Source organism: Muscardinus avellanarius (assembly GCF_963383645.1).
Source record: "Muscardinus avellanarius genome assembly, chromosome: 3".
In the NCBI taxonomy this organism is placed as follows: Eukaryota; Metazoa; Chordata; class Mammalia; order Rodentia; family Gliridae; genus Muscardinus; species Muscardinus avellanarius.
The window spans coordinates 22,540,736-22,561,517 of NC_137788.1; the positions used below are offsets into that span (position 1 = coordinate 22,540,736).

General features: G+C 46.2%; 1 protein-coding gene across 1 annotated transcript; it reads right to left on the reverse strand.

The window, feature by feature from the left end:
• Positions 1 to 610: 610 nt before the first annotated feature.
• Positions 611 to 16,370, reverse strand: RPA2 (replication protein A2; the record flags this gene model as incomplete). Its single annotated transcript, XM_080693102.1, has 9 exons — positions 611 to 695; positions 2,745 to 2,839; positions 3,033 to 3,140; positions 7,242 to 7,358; positions 8,402 to 8,476; positions 12,553 to 12,666; positions 12,794 to 12,895; positions 16,056 to 16,168; positions 16,361 to 16,370. The coding sequence occupies 9 exons, from the start codon at positions 16,368 to 16,370 to the stop codon at positions 611 to 613; spliced, it is 819 nt and encodes a 272-aa protein (XP_080549228.1).
• Between the last annotated feature and the right edge of the window lie 4,412 nt (positions 16,371 to 20,782).

Genomic DNA, 20,782 nt, shown 5'->3' on the forward strand with positions numbered 1-20,782 from the left:
TTACTTTACACAACGCACTAACGTTTCTTCCCCTCCGCCCCTGGTCCACCTCTCTAGAACCTTGTGTCCATAGAAACCACTTTCTTTCCTTCTTTTTTCTGGAGGGCGGTGGGCACTGAGGATACAGAAACCCACCGTGAGCGGGAGGTACGGCAAGGAGGCGCTAAGTGCATTCTGAAAGTGATGACAAGAACCAGAATGGGAAGCCAAACAGGGAGCAGGTGGCGCCCTCGCTGACACTGCCACAGCCCCGGCCCGCTCACCGGCTCTGAACAGGAAACGGTTCAGGAACAGAAACTCCCCAGCATTCGGCCAAACCGCCCGCTCTCTTGGAGGCACCCATCTTCTCATCCGTCCCTCCTGCTGTCCTAACTAGCTTATGTACGGTTTCCTTAAGAAAGTCCACCCTGGTGCACATCCCTGTCAACTGTCCATCTCCCTTTGAGCTCTGAAAAGACGAAATACAAAAACAGAAGAGCAGTAAGTTTCAAACAGATGCCAGGTGAAACCTCCTTCCTAGAAGTCACCCAGCCAAACCCAGGCAGAGCTGGAGACCGCAGACTGCGCACAGACCCAGCTGGAAAAACCTCAGGTGCCGAACGAGCTCTAGTTACTCCGCATCTGTGGACTTAAAGTGGTCATCATCCACAGTAGAATAGATGTGTCCCTCGTTGCTAAGAAAATCCACAGCTTGCCTAGAAGAAAAAAGAAAGTCATTTTCAAACCAGCGCAGAAGAAATTGCCTTTTGATATTGCCTAATATTCAAATTTCATCTAGTTTTTCTTCTTCTTCTTTTTTTTTTTTTTTGGGCGGTACTGAGGATGGAACCCAGAGGCATTCTACCTCTGACCTACACCTCCAGCCCTATTTTTTATTCTTTTCTTTTCTTTTCTTTTTGGTGGTACTGGGGGTGGAACCCAGGGGCTTTCTACCTCTGGACTATACTCCCAGACCTATTTTATATTTTATTTGGAAACAGGGTCTCACTAAGTTGCCGAGAGCCTCACTAAGTAGCTGAGGCTGGCTTCGAACCTGTGCGATTCTCCTGTCTCAGCCTCCCAAGTGCAGGGATTACAAGCGTGCACCACCACGCCTGGCTATTCTTTTATTTTTGAAACCAGGTCTCACTGAGTTGCAGAGGGCCTCACTAAGTAGCTGAGGCTGTCCGCGAACCCAGATCCTCCCGTCTCAGCCTCCCAATGCTGGGATTACAAGCGTGCGCCACCATGCCTGGCTTCTTCATTTTTTTTTAATCTAAGAAGAATTCACAGCCATTTCGCTCACAGGAGGCTCTTGCAGGGAGAGTGCCAGTAATATTGTAAAATTAAGGTAATCCCCGCAGGCAGTGGCTCGTGGGGCTGCCTTGTCCCCTTCTCCCAAATTGCAAGGGGCAAGAAAATAGGGCGCGACACTTAATTACTAGCTATACAAAGTGCAGCAGGAATCTAAAGCTGTCGTTCAACGTGCGTGTAGAAATCTCCTAGTCTACACAATTCTCTTAAAAATCTCCCTTTCCTACCCACACACTGAAACCCTTTTTGTTCCTTCCTCCTCTAAGAAGGAAAGTTGCTGGAAGTAAAGGGAAGGTCTTCTAGAAACAGTATTATACCTTCAAATCCTTCCAGGTTCTCAGGGCCAGTGCAGTATCACGTCTAGTAACAGCCACAATATTTTTTCTTTACTGTTTTTGTGTGTGTGTGTGTGTGTGTGTGGTGCTGAGGGCTGAATGCAGGGCTTCGCACATGGCAGACAAGCACTCTACCACTGAGCTACACTCCTGGTCCTTTTTTATTTTGAGCTAAAGCCTTGTAAAGTTGCCCAGGCTGCCCTTGAATTTGTGATCCTCCTGCCTCAGTCTCCTGGGATTATAGACGTGCAACGCCAAGCCTGGCGAGCAGCGGCCAAACTTAGAGAGCATCCGCTATGTGATGGCGATTCTGTACCTTATCACCACAGCAACTGAGGTAGGAATTATTATCTTCCTTTTACAGGACAGAACTGTAAAAAGACCGCAGCATCTCTTTTTTTTTCTTTCGGGGGGGGGGGGTCTAGGGATGGAACCCAGAGCCATTTGACCTCTGAGCTACAGCCCCTGCCCAATTTTTTATTCTTTATTTTGAGACCGGGTCTCACTAAGTTGCAGAGGGCCTAAGTAGCTGAGGCTGTCCGCGAACCGCGATCCTCGGGTCTCAGCCTCCCGAATGCTGGGATTACAAGCATGTGCCAACCACGCCCGGCTCTCCCAGCATCTCTTTTCTATCAGTCTAGAATATCAACTGATTTACAGTAACGACTAACACAAGCACCACCCGGCTCCGATGACTTTACAACTCGAGAATCACGAGGCCTCCTCCTTCATGTGGAATACAGAAAGGACTGTCCAGCGGCTTCAGGTCCAGATAGCCTGATGTGCTCAAGTCCACAGCACACAGAACCACGCCGGGCACTGACTTTACTGCCCTGGAGGACTCGGATCTAGGAATCTCACTCCTCCCAAACAAATTCCACACAGCGTTAGGTCAATTTTTGTTCAAAATTATATCCCCCACACATAACAGTTTTAGTGTTTATGTAATGAGCAACTGAATCTCTGATATGACGGGTAGAGACATCTTAAATTCTTCCAGGGCTGACCCACATCCCATCGGTAGGCACAGCTTCGCCTTTTATACGCGCTCATTCCCAGGCAGCACTGGGGAGGCGAGACGGGCCAACTCCGGGCCCGCTCGTGGGACACACTCACTTGATGGAGGCGACGGGCACGTGCTGGAGCTGCGTCCTGAGGTCCTGGAAGTTCAACCCCTCGGGTCTTGGGCAAGCCTTTATCAAATTCAGCACCTGGCGATTCAGATTAGGAAGGTGTCAGCAACAACTCTGAATTAGCCACCCTTTGTAAACTTGAATCCCTTTATGAGAAGGAAAAGAAGAAAAGCAAAGGAGCCAGTCCCTAATTCAGGCTTGGCTCCAGGAGGAAGTACTCAGGCGAGGACCGTCGGTGGTTTCTACTTCAGGAGCCAGGCGGGCACGCTACCTGGTTCTGGGTCACAGTGAGGCCATTTGCTGGCATGAAGCTGTTCCCACTGAAGTTTCCGGCTTCGCTCATTCCTGGGTTGCTGATAGAAGGTCGCCCTGGAGGGGGCTGAAATAAGGAATAAGTTCACAGTAGAATACTCACAGTCTTCGCTATTTCAAATAACTTTTTTTTTTTTTTTTTTTAAATTTTGTGGTACTATTTGTTGAACCCAAAGGTGGTGTGTTTCTGACCTACACTCCAGGCCCTATTATCATTTTTATTTAATTTTTATATTTATTTATTTTATTTATTTTTTTTTTTTTTGGTGGTACTGGGGTGGAACCCAGAGGCCTCCTACCTCCGGGCTATACTCCCAGACCTATTTTCTATTTTATTTGGAAACAGGGTCTCACTAAGTTGCTGAGAGCCTCACTAAGTAGCTGAGGCTGGCTTCGAACCTGTGCGATCCTCCTGTCTCAGCCTCCCAAGCGCGGGGATTACAAGCGTGCGCCACCACGCCCGGCCTAATTTTTATATTTATTTATTTATTTGGGTGGTACTGGGGATTGAACCCAGGCGCATTCTACCTTTGAGCTACAACCCCAGCCTATTTTTTCTTTATTTAGAATAAGTTGTGGAGGGCTTCACTAAGCTGAGGCTGGCCACGAACCTGTGGCCAGCCTGTCTCAGCCTCCCAAATATTGGAATTACAAATGTGTGCCACCACTCCGGCTTTTTTATTTTGTGATACTGAGGATGGAACCCAGAGACATTCTAACTCCAAGCTATACCCCCAGCCCTATCTTTTTTTTTTTTTTTTGGTGGTACTGGGGTTTCTGGAAACCCTTCTACTTCTGGGATACACTCCCAGATCTAATTTTGTATTTTTTATTTTTGGAAACAGGGTCTCTTAAGCCAGCGCGGCTGGCTTTGAACCTGCGCGATCCTGTCTCCGCCTCCCAAGCGTGGGGATTACAAGTGTGCGCCACCACGCCCGGCCCCAGTCCTATCTTTTATTCTGTTGTTTTTTTTTTTTTTTGGTGGTACTGGGGTTCCTGGAAGCCCTTCTACCTCTGGGCTACACTCCCAGACCTATTTTTCCATTTTTATTTGGAAACAGGGTCTCCTAAGCCAGCGTGCATGGCTGGCTTTGAACCTGCGCGATCCTCCTGTCTCTGCTTCCCAAGTGCGGGGATTACAAGCGTGCGCCACCACGCCCAGCCTACTTTTTTTTTTTTTTTAATTCTTTATTTTGAAACCGGTCTCACTGAGTTGCAAAGGGCCTCACTAAGAGCTGAGGCTGTCCGCGAACCGCGATTCTCCGGTCTCGGGCCTCACGAATGCTGGGATTACAAGCGTGCGCCACCATGCCCAGTTTATTATTTATTTACTTATTCATTTATTTATTATTTCTTTCAGGTCTGGGGATGGAACCCAGGGGCATTTGACCTCCTAGCTACAGCTCCTGCCCTACTTTTTCTTATTTTTTATTTTGAAACCAGGTCTCACTGAGTTGCAGAGGGCCTCACTAAGTAGCGGAGGCTGTCCACGAACCACGATCCTCCGGTATCAACCTCCCGAATGCTGGGATTACAAGCATGTGCCACCACGCCCAGCTTTATTATTTATTTTTGAAACAAGTCTCAATGAGTTGCAAAGGGCCTCACTAAGTAGCTGAGGCTGTCCCAAACCGTGATCCTCATATCTCTACCTCCCAAAAGCTGGGATTACAAGCTCTGCACCACTCCCGGCCTTGGCTACGGGTCTTAAACTCCTACCACGTCACCCTCTACCTAGAGCTTGCAAGTGGCTCCCTCTACCTGTGAAAATACCACACAACACCTAGACACTCAAGACACCCCAACTAGAAATCAAAATCTGTATTTTAAGCCAGATGTGGTAGTCACACCTGTGATCCCAGTACTTGGGAGACTGAGACAAGGACTGCAGGTTCAAGGCCAGCCTCGGCAACTTAGTGAGACTCTCAACAATCTAGCGAGACCGTTTCAAAATAAAAAATAGTGCACCTGCTGTCAATGTTTCATCTGTTAGGCTAAATAAAAATGAGAGGATCAAAGAAAGTAGGTTCTCCCTGCAGACATAAGAGCACTATGGAAGCACATCAAGGAGTCTTAGCTAGGCGTGTAATCCCTGCGCTCCAGAGGCTGAGACAGGAGGATCGCACGGGTTCGAAGCCAGCTTCAGCTACTTAGTGAGGCTCTTAGCAACTTAGTGAGACCCTGTTTCCAAATAAAGTATAAAATAGGTCTGGGAGTATAGCCCAGAGGTAGAAAGCTTCTGGGTTCCACCCCAGTACCACCACCCAAAAGAAAAAAAAAGGAGTCCTATCCAGGCCGACTCACACACTCATTCAGTCAACACATGCCCTTAAATGCCCACTACTAGTAGGGCGTGGTGGAACATGCTTATAATCCTCGCATTTGAAGGCTGAGACAGGAGGATCACGGTTTGTGGACAGCCTCAGCTACTTAGGCCTTTTGCAACTCAGTGAAACCCTTTTTCAAAATAAAGACTAAAAATTAGGGCAGGGGGTGTACCTCGGAGGAAGAATGCCCCTGGGTTCCATCCCCAGTACCACATACACACAAAATAACCCCCCAAAACTCTATAAAATCAAGTTTCTTGGTGTTCTTCAGCTTAGCGAGCACGTCTTTGACTTCCAGTTGCTCTTATTCCGCTTCCAGCCTTCTAAAGGTTCGAGTTCCCAGAGCTCAGGTCTCTGAATTTCTTATTTCCCCATCCACAGCTTAATATCACCTAGGCAACGATGGCCCAGAGCTCTATCTGCAGCCTGACTTCTCCCTACGTCCCAGTCTTACAGTCAGCTGCCCAGCCGCACAGCTACCTGGTACCTCATACTTGGTAAGCGCAAAGCAGAGTCTAGCTGCTCCCCCAGGTTGGCTAGCTTCATGTGGCCACCCAAGCCCCAGGCTCAGGAGCTGCTCTTCAACCCTCACTTTCCCTCATATTCTGCCACTGACCTGCCACCCATTCCTCCTATCAGCTCTGCTTCCACGTGTATGGAATCCAAAGCCCCCTTCCAAGCAGCCCCACCACTCCCCGAAGGACTTCCGCTGCCATTCACAATGCCCCGCACTCTAATCCCATGCAGCGACCCAGATGAGCTATTTTTACTTATTTTTAGGTACTGGAGGTTGAACCAGGGGTACTCTACCTCCCAGCTATACCCCCAACCCTTTCTATTTTGAAAAAGGGTCTCATTAAATTGCTGAGGCTGGTCCCAAACTTGTACTCCTTCTGTTTTAGCCTTCCAAGCACCGGGAGCACAGGCGTGTGCCATCAGGCCTGGCTCCAAGTGAGCTTTTTTATTTTTGTGTGGTACTGGGGATGGAACCCAGGGACATCCTACCTCCGAGCTACATCCCCAGTCATCTTTATTATTTGGAAACAGGGTCTTGCTAGGTTGATCAAAGTCTCATACTTGCTGAGAGTGTCCTCAAACCTGCAATTCTCCTGTCTCAGCCTCCCACATACTGGGATTACAGGTGTGTACCCGTACACCCAGTCACCTGAGGATTTTCTAACACTAAAATCAACAAACCCTTTGAGTGATCTGAGAGAAATTTGCCAAAGTCAATCTGCACGACAGCAAATACAGAGAAATCTCAATATGAACCAAGAAATATAATTTCAGGGGAAAAAATAATATTTTCTCAACTCAGGCAACAGGGTGGAAGAACAGCAACCAAATGCTGTCCTCGGTACTTGGGAGGCGGAGACAGGAGGATCACGGGTTAGCGGCCAGCCTCAGCAACTTAGTGAGGCCCTCCACAACTTAGTGAGACCATGTTTCAAAAAAAGAATAAAAAAATAGGACTGGAGGTATAGCTGAAAGCTAGAATGTCCCTGGGTTCAATCCCCAGTACAACACACACACACACACACACACACACACACACACACACACACACACACACACACTTTTCTACTTGAGATTTTCTCTAAATATAAAGTAACAATGTAACAATCCTGGAGGGAAGAGCTCAGCCTGTAATTGTGTGTCTACCTGAAGGCCGGCTCAGGCCCCAGCCCTCCAGGCCAGGGTGGTCAAAGTAAATCTGAGCGAACAGGAACACTTTACTGGGAACAGCATTCAATGGCAAACCTGCTGGAGAGCGTTCCCAGGACTGAGCAAAGCCTTTCTCCTGGCTCCGCCCTCAAGGGGGACGGCAAGGCGCGGCTCACCTGGCTGCTGGCTCTGCTCAGCACCATGTGTGCGTTGACGACTTCCAGGATGTGTGTGGTGAACTCGTTCATGTCCTCCAGGGGCATGATCTTAAAGGCTACCAGGCTCTTTTTGTTCTAGTAGAACAGAGAGGAAAATCTTAATAGAGGACAAGCAGATTCAAGTCAATTTTCAGTGGAAACATCATGGCTCTTTCTTTTTTTGTTTGTAAGATTTTGCTAATATGGGAAAAATGTCTGCTACACACTTAACACTTTTTGACTCAGGGGCCATCCAAATTTAGTCAATAGGAAGGAACCAACAAAACTAGCTCAGCGCTGTCCACGACTTGCCCAAGTCTACAAAATCAAGCAAATTCGCATCTGTGGACTCCAAACCCAGCGCTCTCCCTTGCATACCTAATGAATGGCGTGTATGGCAACCGTGGGTAGAGATACTGCTTCTTTTCTATAATTCTGTTACCTTTTTTCTGGTAGTACTAGGGATTGAACCCAGAGGCATTCTACCTCCAACCTACATCCCCAGCCTTATTTTATTTTGTTTATTTATTTTTCCAGTACCAGATATTGAACCCAGGGGCATTCTACCTCCGAGCTACACCCTCCCAGCCCTATTTTTTATTCTTTATTTTGAAACAGGGTCTCACTGAGTTGCAAAGGGCCTCACTAAGTAGCTGAGGCTGTCTGTGAATCATGATTCTCCTGTCTCAGCCTCCCAAGTACTGAAATCAAAAGTGTGTCTTACCACTCCCAGCTTAATTACTTTTTTTTTTTTTTTTAAATAATTTGCAGTACTGGGGATGGAACCCAGGGGCGTTCTACCTCGGAGCTACACCCTCAACCCGATTTCTTATTCTTTATTTTGAAACAGGGTCTCACTGAGTTGCAAAGGGCCTCACTAAGTAGCTGAGACTGTCCATGAACCATGATCCTCCTGTCTCGGCCTCCCAAATGCTGGGTTTACAAGTGTTCAACACCACGCCCGGCGGCTTATTACTTTTATATTAAGGTAAAAAGTTATTTCCTACTAAAGAAGAGAATAATAAAATAGCTTCCCATTAAACATGGAGACTTGATTATTAAAAATTTCAAACCCAGAGGGGAATCTAGAAATAGCTTCAAGCAAATAAATTTCAATTGCCATTTGATTCTGACTTTACCTGGAAGGACCTCAGGTGGCCAGCCACTTTCACATATGTCTCTGGAGGAACCACGGTGTTTTCACCACTGGTATCCTAACAGATAAATACAAACACATCATAAGGTTTTAGTGGTGCTGGTGAAAGCCTCGCTAAAATTCCCGATTTATAAAGAGAAAGTTATAAAGTAGAAAAGCTAAATCCTTATATAGAACCAATTAGCCCATCTTGTTTTAGAACTTATTTTGTAAAATTAGAAATTAGAAGCAGGAAGCCAGGTGTGGTGGCGCATGCTTGTAATCCCAGCATTTGGGAGGCTAAGACTGGAGGATTGCGGTTCGTGGACAGCCTCAGCTACTTAGTGAGGCCCTCTGTAACTTAGTGAGACCCTGTTTCAAAATAAAGAATAAAAATAGGGCAGGGGTGTAACTTGGAAGTTAAATGCCTCTACTTTCATCCCCAAACTGGAAGGAAGGAAGGAAGGAAGGAAGGAATTAGAAGCCAGGCGTGGTGGCGCACGCTTGTAATCCCAGCATTCGGGAGGCTGAGACCGGAGGATCACGGTTCGCGGACAGCCTCAGCTACTTAGTGAAGCCCTCTGTAACTTAGTGAGACCCTGTTTCAAAAATAAAGCATAAAAAATAGGGCAGGGGGTATAGCTTGGAAGTCAAATGCCTCTGGGTTTCATCCCCAGGCCCACAAAAAAGAAAGGAAGCAAGAAAGCAAGCAAGCAAGCAAACAAGCCAGCCGGGCATGGTGACACACACTTGTAATCCCAGTACTTGGGAGGCTGAGACAGGATAACAACACGGGTTTGAAGCCAGCCTTAGCTATTTAGTAAGGCTCTCAGCACCTTAGTAAGACCCTGTTTCCAAATAAATATATAAAATAGGTCTGGGAGGAAGTATAGCCAGGAGGTAGAAGGCCCCTTGGGTTCCATCCCCAGTACCAAAAAAAAAAAAAAAAAAAGACCATTTTTCTGGTGGAGACTTTTCAGCAAAGTGATTCTACTTTCAGGAACTTAAGGAAATAAGAACATACATTAAGATTTAAAATTATCACAGCCAGGTGTGATAGTAGGTGCCTATAATCCTAGCTGTTTTTTTTTTTTTTAAGTTCAATTTCTAATGGCCATTTCCATCCAAAACTCGTGAGCACATTTTTTTTGGGGGGGTGGGTCTGGGGATGGATCCCAGGGGTATTCGACCTCTGAGCTACACTTCCTGCCCTATTTTTTATTCTTTATTTTGAAACAGGGCCTCACTAAGTTGCGAAGGGCCTAAGTAGCTGAGGCTGTCCTCAAACCGTGATCCTCCTGTCTCTGCCTCCCAAATGCTGGGATTACAAGTATGTGCCACCACGCCCAGCTAATCCCAGCTGTTTTGTAGGCTGAAGCAGGAGGATCACTGAGCCCAGGCATTTGGTGTAGGTTGGAGGCAGGATGTTCCTGAGTTCAATCCCCAATATCACCCACACAGCTCAAGATCTTTTTTTTTTTTTTATTTAGCACCTGAGATTGAACCCAGGGCATTTTACCTCCAAGCTATACCCCCCAGCCCTAATTTTTTTTTTTTTTTTTTTGGTGTTTTTGAGGATTGAACCCAGGAGCATTCTACTTCCGAGCTACCGCAGCCAGAATTTTTATTCTTTATTTTTTGAAACAGGGTCTTACTGAACTACAAAGGGCCTCACTAAGTAGCTGAGGCTGTCCTCAAACTCACTCAAACTCACTCAAAACTGAGATCCTCCTGTCTCAGCTTCCCAAATGCTGGGATTACAAGTGTACGCCACCATGCCTGGTTCCCAGCCCTATTTTTAACTCTTTATTTTATTTTTGTGGGTCTGGGGATGAAACCCAGAGGCATTTGACCCCCCAAGCTACACCCCCTGCCCTGTTTTTTATTCTTTATTTTGAAACAGGGTCTAAGTTACGGAGTGCCTCACTAAGTGGCTGAGGCTGTCTGCGAACCGCGATCCTCTGGTCTCAGCCTCCCAAATGCTGGGATTACAAGTGTGCCACCACACCGGCTAATTCTTTGTTTTTGTATTTTGTTTTATTGTTTTATTATTTTTTTTTGGTGGTACTGGGGTTCCTGGAAACCCTTCTACCTCCTCCGGGCTACACTCCCAGACCTATTTTATATTTTTTATTTGGAAACAGGGTCTCTTAAGCCAGCAAAGCTGGCTTCGAACCTGCGCGATCCTTCTGTCTCCGCCTCCCGAGTGCGGGGTTTACAAGCATGCGCCACATGCCTGGCTAATTCCTTATTTTAAAACAGGGTCTTACTAAGTTGCAGAGGGCCTCACTAAGTAGCTGAAGCTGGCTGCAAACTTGCGATCCTTCTGTCTCAGCCTCCCAAAAACTAGTTTCACAGGCATATGCCACCATGCCCAGCTTCTGTTTTTTTTTTTTTTAAATCAAGGTGAGCCGGGTGTGGTGGACCAGACTTGTAATCCCAGCTTTTGGGAGGCAGAGACCAGAGGATCACGGTTGAAGGATAGCCTCAACTTCTTTTTTTTTTTTTTTTTTTTACAGGTCTGGGGATGGAACCCAGAGGCATTTGACCTCTGAGCTACACCCCTTGCCCTATATTTTATTCTTTTTTTTGAAACAGGGTCTCGCTAAATTGCGGAAGGCTTCACTAAGTAGCTGAGGCTGTCCGCGAACTGCAATCCTCCGGTCTCAGCCTCCCGAATGCTGGGATTACAAGTGCACCACCATGCCTGGCTTACCCTCAGCTTTAGTGAGACCCATCACAACTCAGTGAAACCCTGTTTCAAAAAATAAAAAGACTAAAAAATAGGGCTGGGGGTGTAGCTCAGAGGTTGAATGCCCCTGAGTTCCATCCCCAGTACCATAAAAAAAATCAAGATGCTAGAGGATGAACCCAGAGTTTACACATACTAGCCTTCTACCACTGAGCTACATCCCTAACCCTTGAGATAGGACATGGCTAAATTGCAGAGGTTGGCATCAAACTTTTGATCCTCCATGCCCAGTTATGATCAACATTCCTTTTCTTTTTTATGGTTCTAAAGATGGAATCTAAGGGCATTCTACTTAACCTTATTTCTTTTTTAGTACTGGGAATTGAACCCAGGGGCATTCTACCTCTGAGCTATACCTCCAGCCCTATTATATTTTATTTATTTATTTATTTATTTATTTATTTATTTATTTATTTATTTATTTTTTTTGGTGGTACTGGGGTCCCTGGAAGCCCTTCTACCTCCGGGCTACACTCCCAGACTTATTTTACATTTTTATTTTGAAACAGGGTCTCCTAAGCCAGCGCGCGCGGCTGGCTTCGAACCTGCGTGATCCTCCTGTCTCTGCCTCCCAAGCGCGGGGATTACAAGCGTGTGCCACCACGCCCGGCATCATATTTTTATTTTGAAACAGGGTTTCATTAGGTTGCTGAGTCTCAACACGTTGCTGAGGATGTCCCTGAACCTATGATCCTCCTATCTCAGCCTGTGCACCACATGCCCAGCTCTATGATCAGCATGGAACCCAGGGCATTCTACCTCCAAGCTACACCCTCAGCCTTTTTTTTTTTTTTTTTTTTTTTTGGTAATTTTAAAACAGGGTCTCACTAGGTTGCAGAAGGCCTCATAAATAGCTGAGGCTGTCGACCTCGAAGCTACACTCCCTGCCCTATTTTTTAATTCTTTATTTTGAAAGAGAGTCTTCCTACGTTGCGGAAGGCCTCACTAAGTAACTGAGGCTGTCTGTGAATGGGAATCCTCTGGTTTTAGCCTCCCAAATGCTGGGATTACAAGCGTGCGCTGATAAATGCTGTTTTTGGAAAACAGTTATATGAGTTTATATTCATACTCTCCAAGTATTATGGCATCTGTACCCTTAGAAAAACAATGACACAGGCTGGGCATGGTGGCGACGCTTGTAATCCCAGCATTTGGGAAGCTGAGAAGAGAGGACCGTGGTTCACAGACAGCCTCAGCTACTTAGGCCCTTTGCAACTCAGGGAGACCCGGTTTCAAAATAAAGAATAAAAAATTGGGCTGGAGGTATAGCTTGGAGGTAGAATGCCCCTGGGTTCCATCCTAGTACTGTAAAAATAAATAAATAAATAAACAAATAAAGGTAAGACTAAAAGAATTCAGCTTCTCCAAAGTACCACCACCCGGATCCCAAAACAATGGCTTACATCGGTGTCCACCCACTGGCGCACATCCATGGGCGCCGCAGTCATGTCATCTATTTTGTATACAATGTTGGTTGGAGCCTTCTCTGCATGTCTGATTATTCCCACAATAGTGACCTAGGTTAAGGTAAAGAGGAAAAAAAAGTTTGATTCTCCTGGAAAGAAAAGCAACATTTATATTCTCTTAAAAGAAGTCTTACTTCATTCTTATGATCAAGTGACTTTTATACACTATTTTACGTACCTGTGAAATCTCGACGTTCCCAATTTTAAACATTTCATCAACCAAAGTAGCAGAGAGCAGCTGAGATATGGTACAGGGCACAATGTGCTGAGCGCGGGCTCTCTAAAGAGAAGGTAGGTAGAGATTCAATGGAGAATAAACAAGTATGACCCATTCAATAAAACCTGCCCAAGTGCCAAGTTGTTTAAATAAAGTATTTGAATTTTTCACGGGAAAAGTCCAAATAAGTGATGTGTGCAAGTACACCTCCACATCTTGTACCGCATTAAGACTACAATGCACCAATATATATATATATATTTTGTGTGTGTGTGGTACTGGGGATGGAACCCAGGGGCATTCTACCTCCAAGCTATAACCCTGGTCCTATTTTTAGTGTGTGTGTGTGTGTGTGTGTGTGTGTGTGTGTGTGTATATATATATAATTTTTTTTTTTTTTTTTGGTGGTACTGGGGTTCCTGGAAGCCCTTCTACCTCCGGGCTACACTCCCAGACCTATTTTTACATTTTTATATGGAAACAGGGTCTCCTAAGCCAGCACGCGCGGCTGGCTTCGAACCTGCGCGATCCTCCTGTCTCTGCTTCCCAAGCGCAGGGATTCTAAGCGTGCATCACCACGCCCGGCTGTCATTATCTATTTTGAAACAGGGTCTCACTGAGTTGTAAAGCACTAAGTCTCACTAAGTAGTTGAGACTATCCACGAACCGTGATCCTCCTGTCTCAGCCTCCCAAATGCAGGGATTACAAGCATGTGCCACCAGCCCGGCTTATTTTTTGCTTCTGAAACAGCATCTCACTAGGTTGCTGAGGCTGTTCCGGAACCTATGATCCTCCAGTCCTGGCCTCCCAAGGATTGGGGTTACAGGTGCACACAACCATGCCCAGCTCTGTCATAAAGCTAACAAATGCCACACTTCTGAATTAAAACCCGTGTTTATCTGACTCCAAAACTCCCGCTGACTGACCACGTTTGTGTTGTTCTGCAGATTCGTCCAATTGCACAAGCCAGAGTGCAGATGAGTTAGGCAGGACAATTTGAGGCCAGATGAGATTTTTAAGGGAAAATCCCAGTTTAGCTGGGCGGTGGCACATGCCTGTGATCCCAGTACTTGGAAGGCTGAAAGAGGAGGATTGCAGGATTGAGAGTAGCCTTGGTAACTAAGCGAGACTCTCGGCGACTTAGTAAGACCTTGTTTTTCAAAAATAAAATATAAAAAGGACTGGGAGTAAACTAGTCATTGTGGCACATGCCTGTAATCCCAGTTATTTAGGAGGCTGAAATAAGATCACAGGTTCAAAGTCAGCCTCAACAATTTAGTGAGCTCATTCTGACTCAGGGAGACCCTGTTTCAAAATAAAAAATAAGAAAGACTAGGTCAGAGGTAGAATGCCCCTGGATTGAATTCCCAGAACTGCAATAAATAAATAAATGAATAAAAATTTAGAACTGGGCCTCACAGTGCAAGCCTGTAATACCAATACTTGGGAGGCTGACACAGGAGGATCCTAGGTTGGAGGTCAGCCTCAGCAACTTAGCAAGACTGTTAAAAAAAAAAAAAAAAAAAAAAAAGCCAGGCATGGTGGCACACCCTTGTAATCCCAGAATTTGAGAGTCTGAGCCAGGAGGAACACAGTTCATGGATAGCCTCTGCTACTAAGTAAAGCCCTCTGCAATTCAGTGAGACCATTTCAAAATAAAAAATAGGAGCCGGGCGTGGTGCTACACGCTTGTAATCCCCACGCTTGGGAGGCTGAGACAGGAGGATCGCACAGGTTCGGAGCAGCCTCAGGAAAACACTGCATATATATAATATCCTCTCCCCTTTTCCCTTTAGTGGTACTGGAGCATTCAGCCTCTGACACCTACATCCCCAGGAGCTGCACCCTTGCCTCATTTTTTTTGTTTTGTTTTTGTTTTTTGGTGCTGGAGATTGAACCAAGGGGTGTTCTATCTCCGAGCTATTCCCTCAGCCCTGTTTTATTTTTTTATTTGGAAACTGTCACTAATAAATTGTGGAAAGGCCTAAGTTGCTGAGGCTGGCCATGAACCTATGATTCTCCTATCTCAGCCTCCCAAATACTGGGATTATAGCCCTATGCCACCACGCCCAGCCCTGTTTATTTTAAACAGGGTCTTGCAAAGTAGCTGAGGATCCTGTTAAATTGCTGATGCTGGCCTAAAACCTGCAGTCCTCTTGTTTCAGCCTCCCATGTACTGGGATTACAGGTGTGCCCTACTAACTCTTTGCTTGCAAAGTGTCACTGTATACATTTCTTGACTTGGGAAGTCAGTTTTGTTCCCAGAAAATGGAGTTAATACTTACTTTACAAGGTTGTTGTGAGATTGAATATTAAATACATAGTATCTGTCTTTACTTACTTTGAATAAATGGTTTATGATATTAAAACAGGTAGCCGAGCCTGGGCACACTTGTAATCCCAGCATTCGGGAGGCTGAGACCAGGGTGAGACCCTGTTTCAAAATAAAGAATAAAAAAATAGGGCAAGGAGTGAAGTTCAGAGTTCGAATGCCCTCGGGGTTCCATCCCCAGACCCGGAAAAAAAAACCACGGGTGCTGGAGTCAGAATATAGAGATGGCAACGTGAACTCTGTGACCTTTCAATGTTCTCATCTGATGAGGGTACTAATACTATTTATTCAAGTCACAGGTTGGTTCTGAAAATAGATGAGTAAGGAAATATGTAGGTGTGACCTGTAGAAAGCTATGTAAGTGTTTATTTTTTGGTGCTGGGGATTGAATCCAAGGACATTCTATTTCCCAGTTACATACCCAGTCCTATTTATTTATTTATTTATTTATTTATTTATGGTACTGGGGATGGAACCCAGGGGCTTTATTTATTTATGTATTTATTTATTGGTGGTACTTGGGGTGGAACCCAGAGGCTTTCTACCTCTGGGCTACAATCCCAGACCTATTTTATACTTTATTTGGAAACAAGGTCTCACTAAGTTGCTGAGAGCCTCATTAAGTAGCTGAGGCTGGCTTGAACCTGTGCGATCCTCCGGTCTCGGCCTCCCACGCGCTGGGATTACAAGCGTGCGCCACCACGCCCGGCAAAAGTAATTTTAAAAGTTTACAGTACTTAGTTAGAAGAGACGGGGAAAATAATCAACAGTTTTTAGAAGAGTTCATGTTTAACACCATTCCTTGGCTTCAAGAAACGTCCCTAAGGATGAGTTGGGAGCATCAGGATACAGCAAGACCAAACCAAAACATAACAAGTCTTTCAACCTACTGATTTCTTTTCGGCGGCCTGAGAAGCCGTGGGCGATCCGAAGCCCCCCGGGGACTGCGTGTAGCTGCTGGCTCCCCCGAAAGCGGAGGAGCTGCTATAGCTCTCGAATCCACCTGGGTGTGAACAACAGTATTAATCTCGGTGCTGCCTGCAAAGTCCCGGGTAATCCAGAGATTCCCTGCATCGTCACGCGTCCCAAACGTAACCTTCCCCACCAGTGTCCCGGACCCCAGCCCGCCACCTGCCCGCGGCGCCTCCCGAGCTCGGCTCGCCCTCCGCCTGGTCCTCCCGCCCCACAGCATTACTATTCCACATGCTGCTCGCAGGTCCGCAGGGAAGAGGCCGAGAAGGTTCCGACCCGGCGGGCTCGCCGAACACCCCAGAAACCCGCTGCAGCCGCAGGAGGTTATCTACTTTTCTCTGGCGCCACAAACTCCTTCCCGCGAATCCGGAGCCAGTCACCAACGCAGACGCTTCCCGCTTCAGCCAATCAACACTCGCGGATATTACGGTTTTTTTCTGACGTCTAGGGCCTGACTTCCGGAGACGCGCACTGCGTCAAGTGAGGCAGGAAGTCGCCGCCGCCATCTTTACTAAGGGCAAAACACGAGCATCCTCCGAAGGATGTGCGGGAGACTGATGAGCCGGCATCTCGAGCAAATAGCCAATCAGAACAATTCCTACGCAGGCCGGGTTCTCCCGTCCGGTCCTAGAGCGCTTCTGCTAACGTCACTTCCTTTGTTCCGTGTTCTGTTCCTGCCAAAGTAACACGAGACACACGAGGTGGGGTGGCACATGACTGTAATTCCTAGTGTTTGAGAGACCAGGACTGGAGTATCGCAGGTTTGAGGACAGCCTCGGCTACATAGTGAAACTTTTTAAAAACAAAAAATAAAGCTGGAACAGGCATGGTTGTGCAAGTTTATAATCTCAGTATTTGGAGCCGGGTGTGGTGGCGCACGCTTGTAATCCCAGCATTCGGGAGGCTGAAACCTGGAGGATCGCGGTTCGCAGACAGCCTCGGCTACTTAGTGAGGCCCTCTGCAACTCAGTGAGACCCGGTTTCAAAAATAAAATAATAAAAAATAGGGCAGGGCAGGGGGTGTAGCTCGGAGGTCAAATGCCCCTGGGTTCCACCCCCAGACCCGCAAAAAAAAAAAAAATAATAATAATAATAATAATCTCAGTATTTGGGGGACTGACACAGGAGGTTCACAGGTTTGTGGCAAACCTCAGCTACTTGTGATACCCTCTGCAACTTAGTGAGACCCTGTTTCAAATAAAAGAATAAAAAATGGGGTCTGAGGTTTAGCTCGGAGTTCAATCCTCAAAACTGCAAAAATGATTATTGATAAATAAAATAAAGTTGGGCGTGGTGGCAAACATTTGTAATCCCAGTACTTGGGAGGCTAAAACAGGAGTATTAAAGGTTTGTGAACGGCCTCAGCAAGTAGTGAGGTAGTGAGACACTCTCATCAAAATCTCATCAACTTAAAATCTCATTAACCTGATATATATATATATATATATATATATATATATATATATATGGGGCATTCTACCTCCAAGCTACACCCCCTGCCCTATTTTTTATTCTTTATTTTGAAACCGGGTCTCACTGAGTTGCAGAGGGCCTCACTCAATAGCTGAGGCTGTCCACGAGCTACGATCCTCTGGTTTCAGCCTCCCGAATGCTGGGATTATAAGCGTGTGCCACAACGCCTGGCTCTATTTTTTTATATTTTTAAATTTTTATTTTTTATTTTTATTTTTTGCGGGTCTGGGGATGGAACCCAGGGGCATTCTACCTCTGAGCTACACCCCCTGCCCTGTTTTTTATTCTTTATTTTGAAACCGGGTCTCACTGAGTTGCAGAGGACCTCACTAAGTAGCGAGGCTGTCTGCGAACCGCGATCCTCCAGGTTTCAGCCTCCCGAATGCTGGGATTACAAGCATGCGCCACCACGCCCCGCTATATTTTTAAATTTTTTAAATTAAAAAAAAATTTTTTTTTGGCAGAACTGGAAATACAACCCAGGAGCATTGTACCTGTGAGCTACACCCCTGCCCTATTTTTTAGTCTTTATTTTATTTTATTTATTTTTTGGTGGTACTGGGGTTCCTGGAAGCCCTCCTTCCTCCGGGCTACACTCCCAGACCTATTTTATATTTTTGAAACAGGGTCTCCTAAGCCAGCACGCGCGGCTGGCTTTGAACCTGCGCGATCCTCCTGTCTCGCCTCCCAAGCGCGGGGATTACAAGCGTGCGCCACCACGCCCGGCTAGTCTTTATTTTTTGAAACAGGATCTCAGTGAGTTGCAAAGGGCCTCACTAAGTAGCTAAGACTGGCCACGAACTGGGATCCTCCTATGTCAGCCTCCTAAATGCTGGGACTGAAAGTGTACCATCACGCCTGCCTTATATTTTCTATGTAAGAGCATTTTTCTAACATGTAAGATAAAATGTTTGAAATTTAGCTGGGCGTGGTGGTGCATGCTTGTAATCCCAGCATTCGGGAGGCTGAGACAGGAGGGTCGGGTTCCTGGACAGCCTCAGCTACTTAGTGAGGCCCTCTGCAACTTAGTGAGACCCTGTTTCAAATAAAAAAAAATGAGGTCTGAAGCCAGGCGTGGTGGCGCACGCTTGTAATCCCCGCACTTGGGAGGCTGAGACAGGAGGATCACGCAGGTTCGAAGCCAGCCTCAGCTATTTAGTGAGACTCTCAGCAACTTAGTGAGACCCTGTTTCCAAATAAAGTATAAAATAGGGCTGGGAGTCTAGCCCGGAGGTAGAAAGCCTCTGAGTTCCACCCCCCAATATCACACACACACAAAAAAATGGGGTCCAAGGTTCAGCTCGAGTTAATCCCCAGTACTGCAAAAATAAATAAATAGATACATAAATAAAATAAAGCTGGGTGTGGTGGCAAACATTCGTAATCCCAGTACTTGGGAGGCTAAAACAGGAGTATTAAAGGTTTGAGGATGGCCTCAGCAAGTAATGAGACTCTCATCAAAGTCTCCTCAACTTAAAGTCTCATTAAACATTAACCTGTTTATTTTTTTATATATTTTTTATTAAAAAAAATTTTTTTTTTTGCAGAACTGGAACCCAGGAGCATTGTACCTATAAGCTACACCCCCCCCACACACCAGCCCTAATTTTTAGTCTTTTTATTTTTTGAAATAGGATCTCAATGAGTTGCAAAGGGCCTCACTAAGTAGCTAAGACTGGTCACGAACCGGAATCCTCCTGTGTCAGCCTCCTAAATGCTGGGATTAAAAGCGTGTGCCATCACACCCAGTTTATATCTTCTATGTAAGAGCATTTTTCTAACATGTCAAATAAAATGTTTGAAATTAAACCAGGCGTGGTGGCACATGCTGGTAATCTCAGCATTCAGGAGGCTGAGACAGGAGGGTCCCGGTTCACGGCCAGCCTCAGCTACTTAGTGAGGCCCTCTGCAACTCAGTGAGACCCTGTTTCTAATAAAGAATTAAAAAAGAAATAGGGCAGGGGGTATAGCTTGGAGGTAGAATGCCTCTCTGGCTTCCATCCTCAGACCCACCAAAGGGGAGAAAAAATGTTTGAAATTAAAACTACAATATGATGGGGAATTTAAGATGGAGTTGCTAATTGGCCTCATTTGGGGTCCAATTACAAATTAGCCTGGAAAGCCGGGCGTGGTGGCGCACCCTTGTAATCCCAGCATTCGGGAGGCTGAGACCAGAGGATCGTGGTTCACGGACAGCCTCAGCTACTTAGTGAGGCCCTCTGCAACTCAGTGAGACCCGGTTTTAAAATAAAGAATAAAAAATAGGGCAGGGGGTGTAGCTCGGAGGTTGAATACTCCTGGGTTCCATCCCCAGACCCCCCCCCAAAAAAATTGCCCACGTTTGCATAGTACTAGGAAAGATCATTGGTTAAAAAAAAAAAAAAATCGGCCGGGCGTGGTGGCGCACGCTTGGAATCCCCGCGCTTGGGAGGCAGAGACAGGAGGATCGCGCAGGTTCGAAGCCAGCCGCGCGCGCTGGCTTAGGAGACCCTGTTTCCAAATAAAAAAATGTAAAAATAGGTCTGGGAGTGTAGCCCGGAGGTAGAAGGACTTCCAGGAACCCCAGTACCACCAAAAAAAAAAAAAAAAAAAAATCGCCTGGAAAGATCATAACACTTATAAACAAACCAAAAGAAACCAAAATGCCCTAAAATAAAATATAAAGATGCAAAGCATGATGGTCTGATAAATTAGACGAGGACTTGATATAGGCAGGATAGGATGCGTGGGAGGGAGGTCAAGCAGCAAGAGAGGACCGCCCTCGCCACCTCAAAGACACCTCCTTGTAGTTAACAGCGTCTAAGACACACCCAACACAGGATATCAGTGTGGTCTAGGAGCTCAGGAGAGGAAAACCCACAAGGTGAAGCCCTGTGGAAAGTCCCTGCGCACGCGTGCACGCTAAAAGTTAGTGCCTGAGGTGGGGCTTGGTAGAGCGCCCGGAGTTTAATCCCAATACTTGGGAGGTTGAAACAGGAGGCTTACAGAACAAAGGCAGAGCTCACAGAATAGAGGCCCGACTTTAGCAATTCATCGAGGACCCAGCAGCTTGGCTAGAGCTGGGTGTGGTGATGCACGCCTGTAATCCCAGTACTTGGGAGGTTGAGACAGGAGAACGGCAGGTTCGAGGACAGCCTCAGCGAGTATTGAGACTCTCATCCACCTAGCGAGA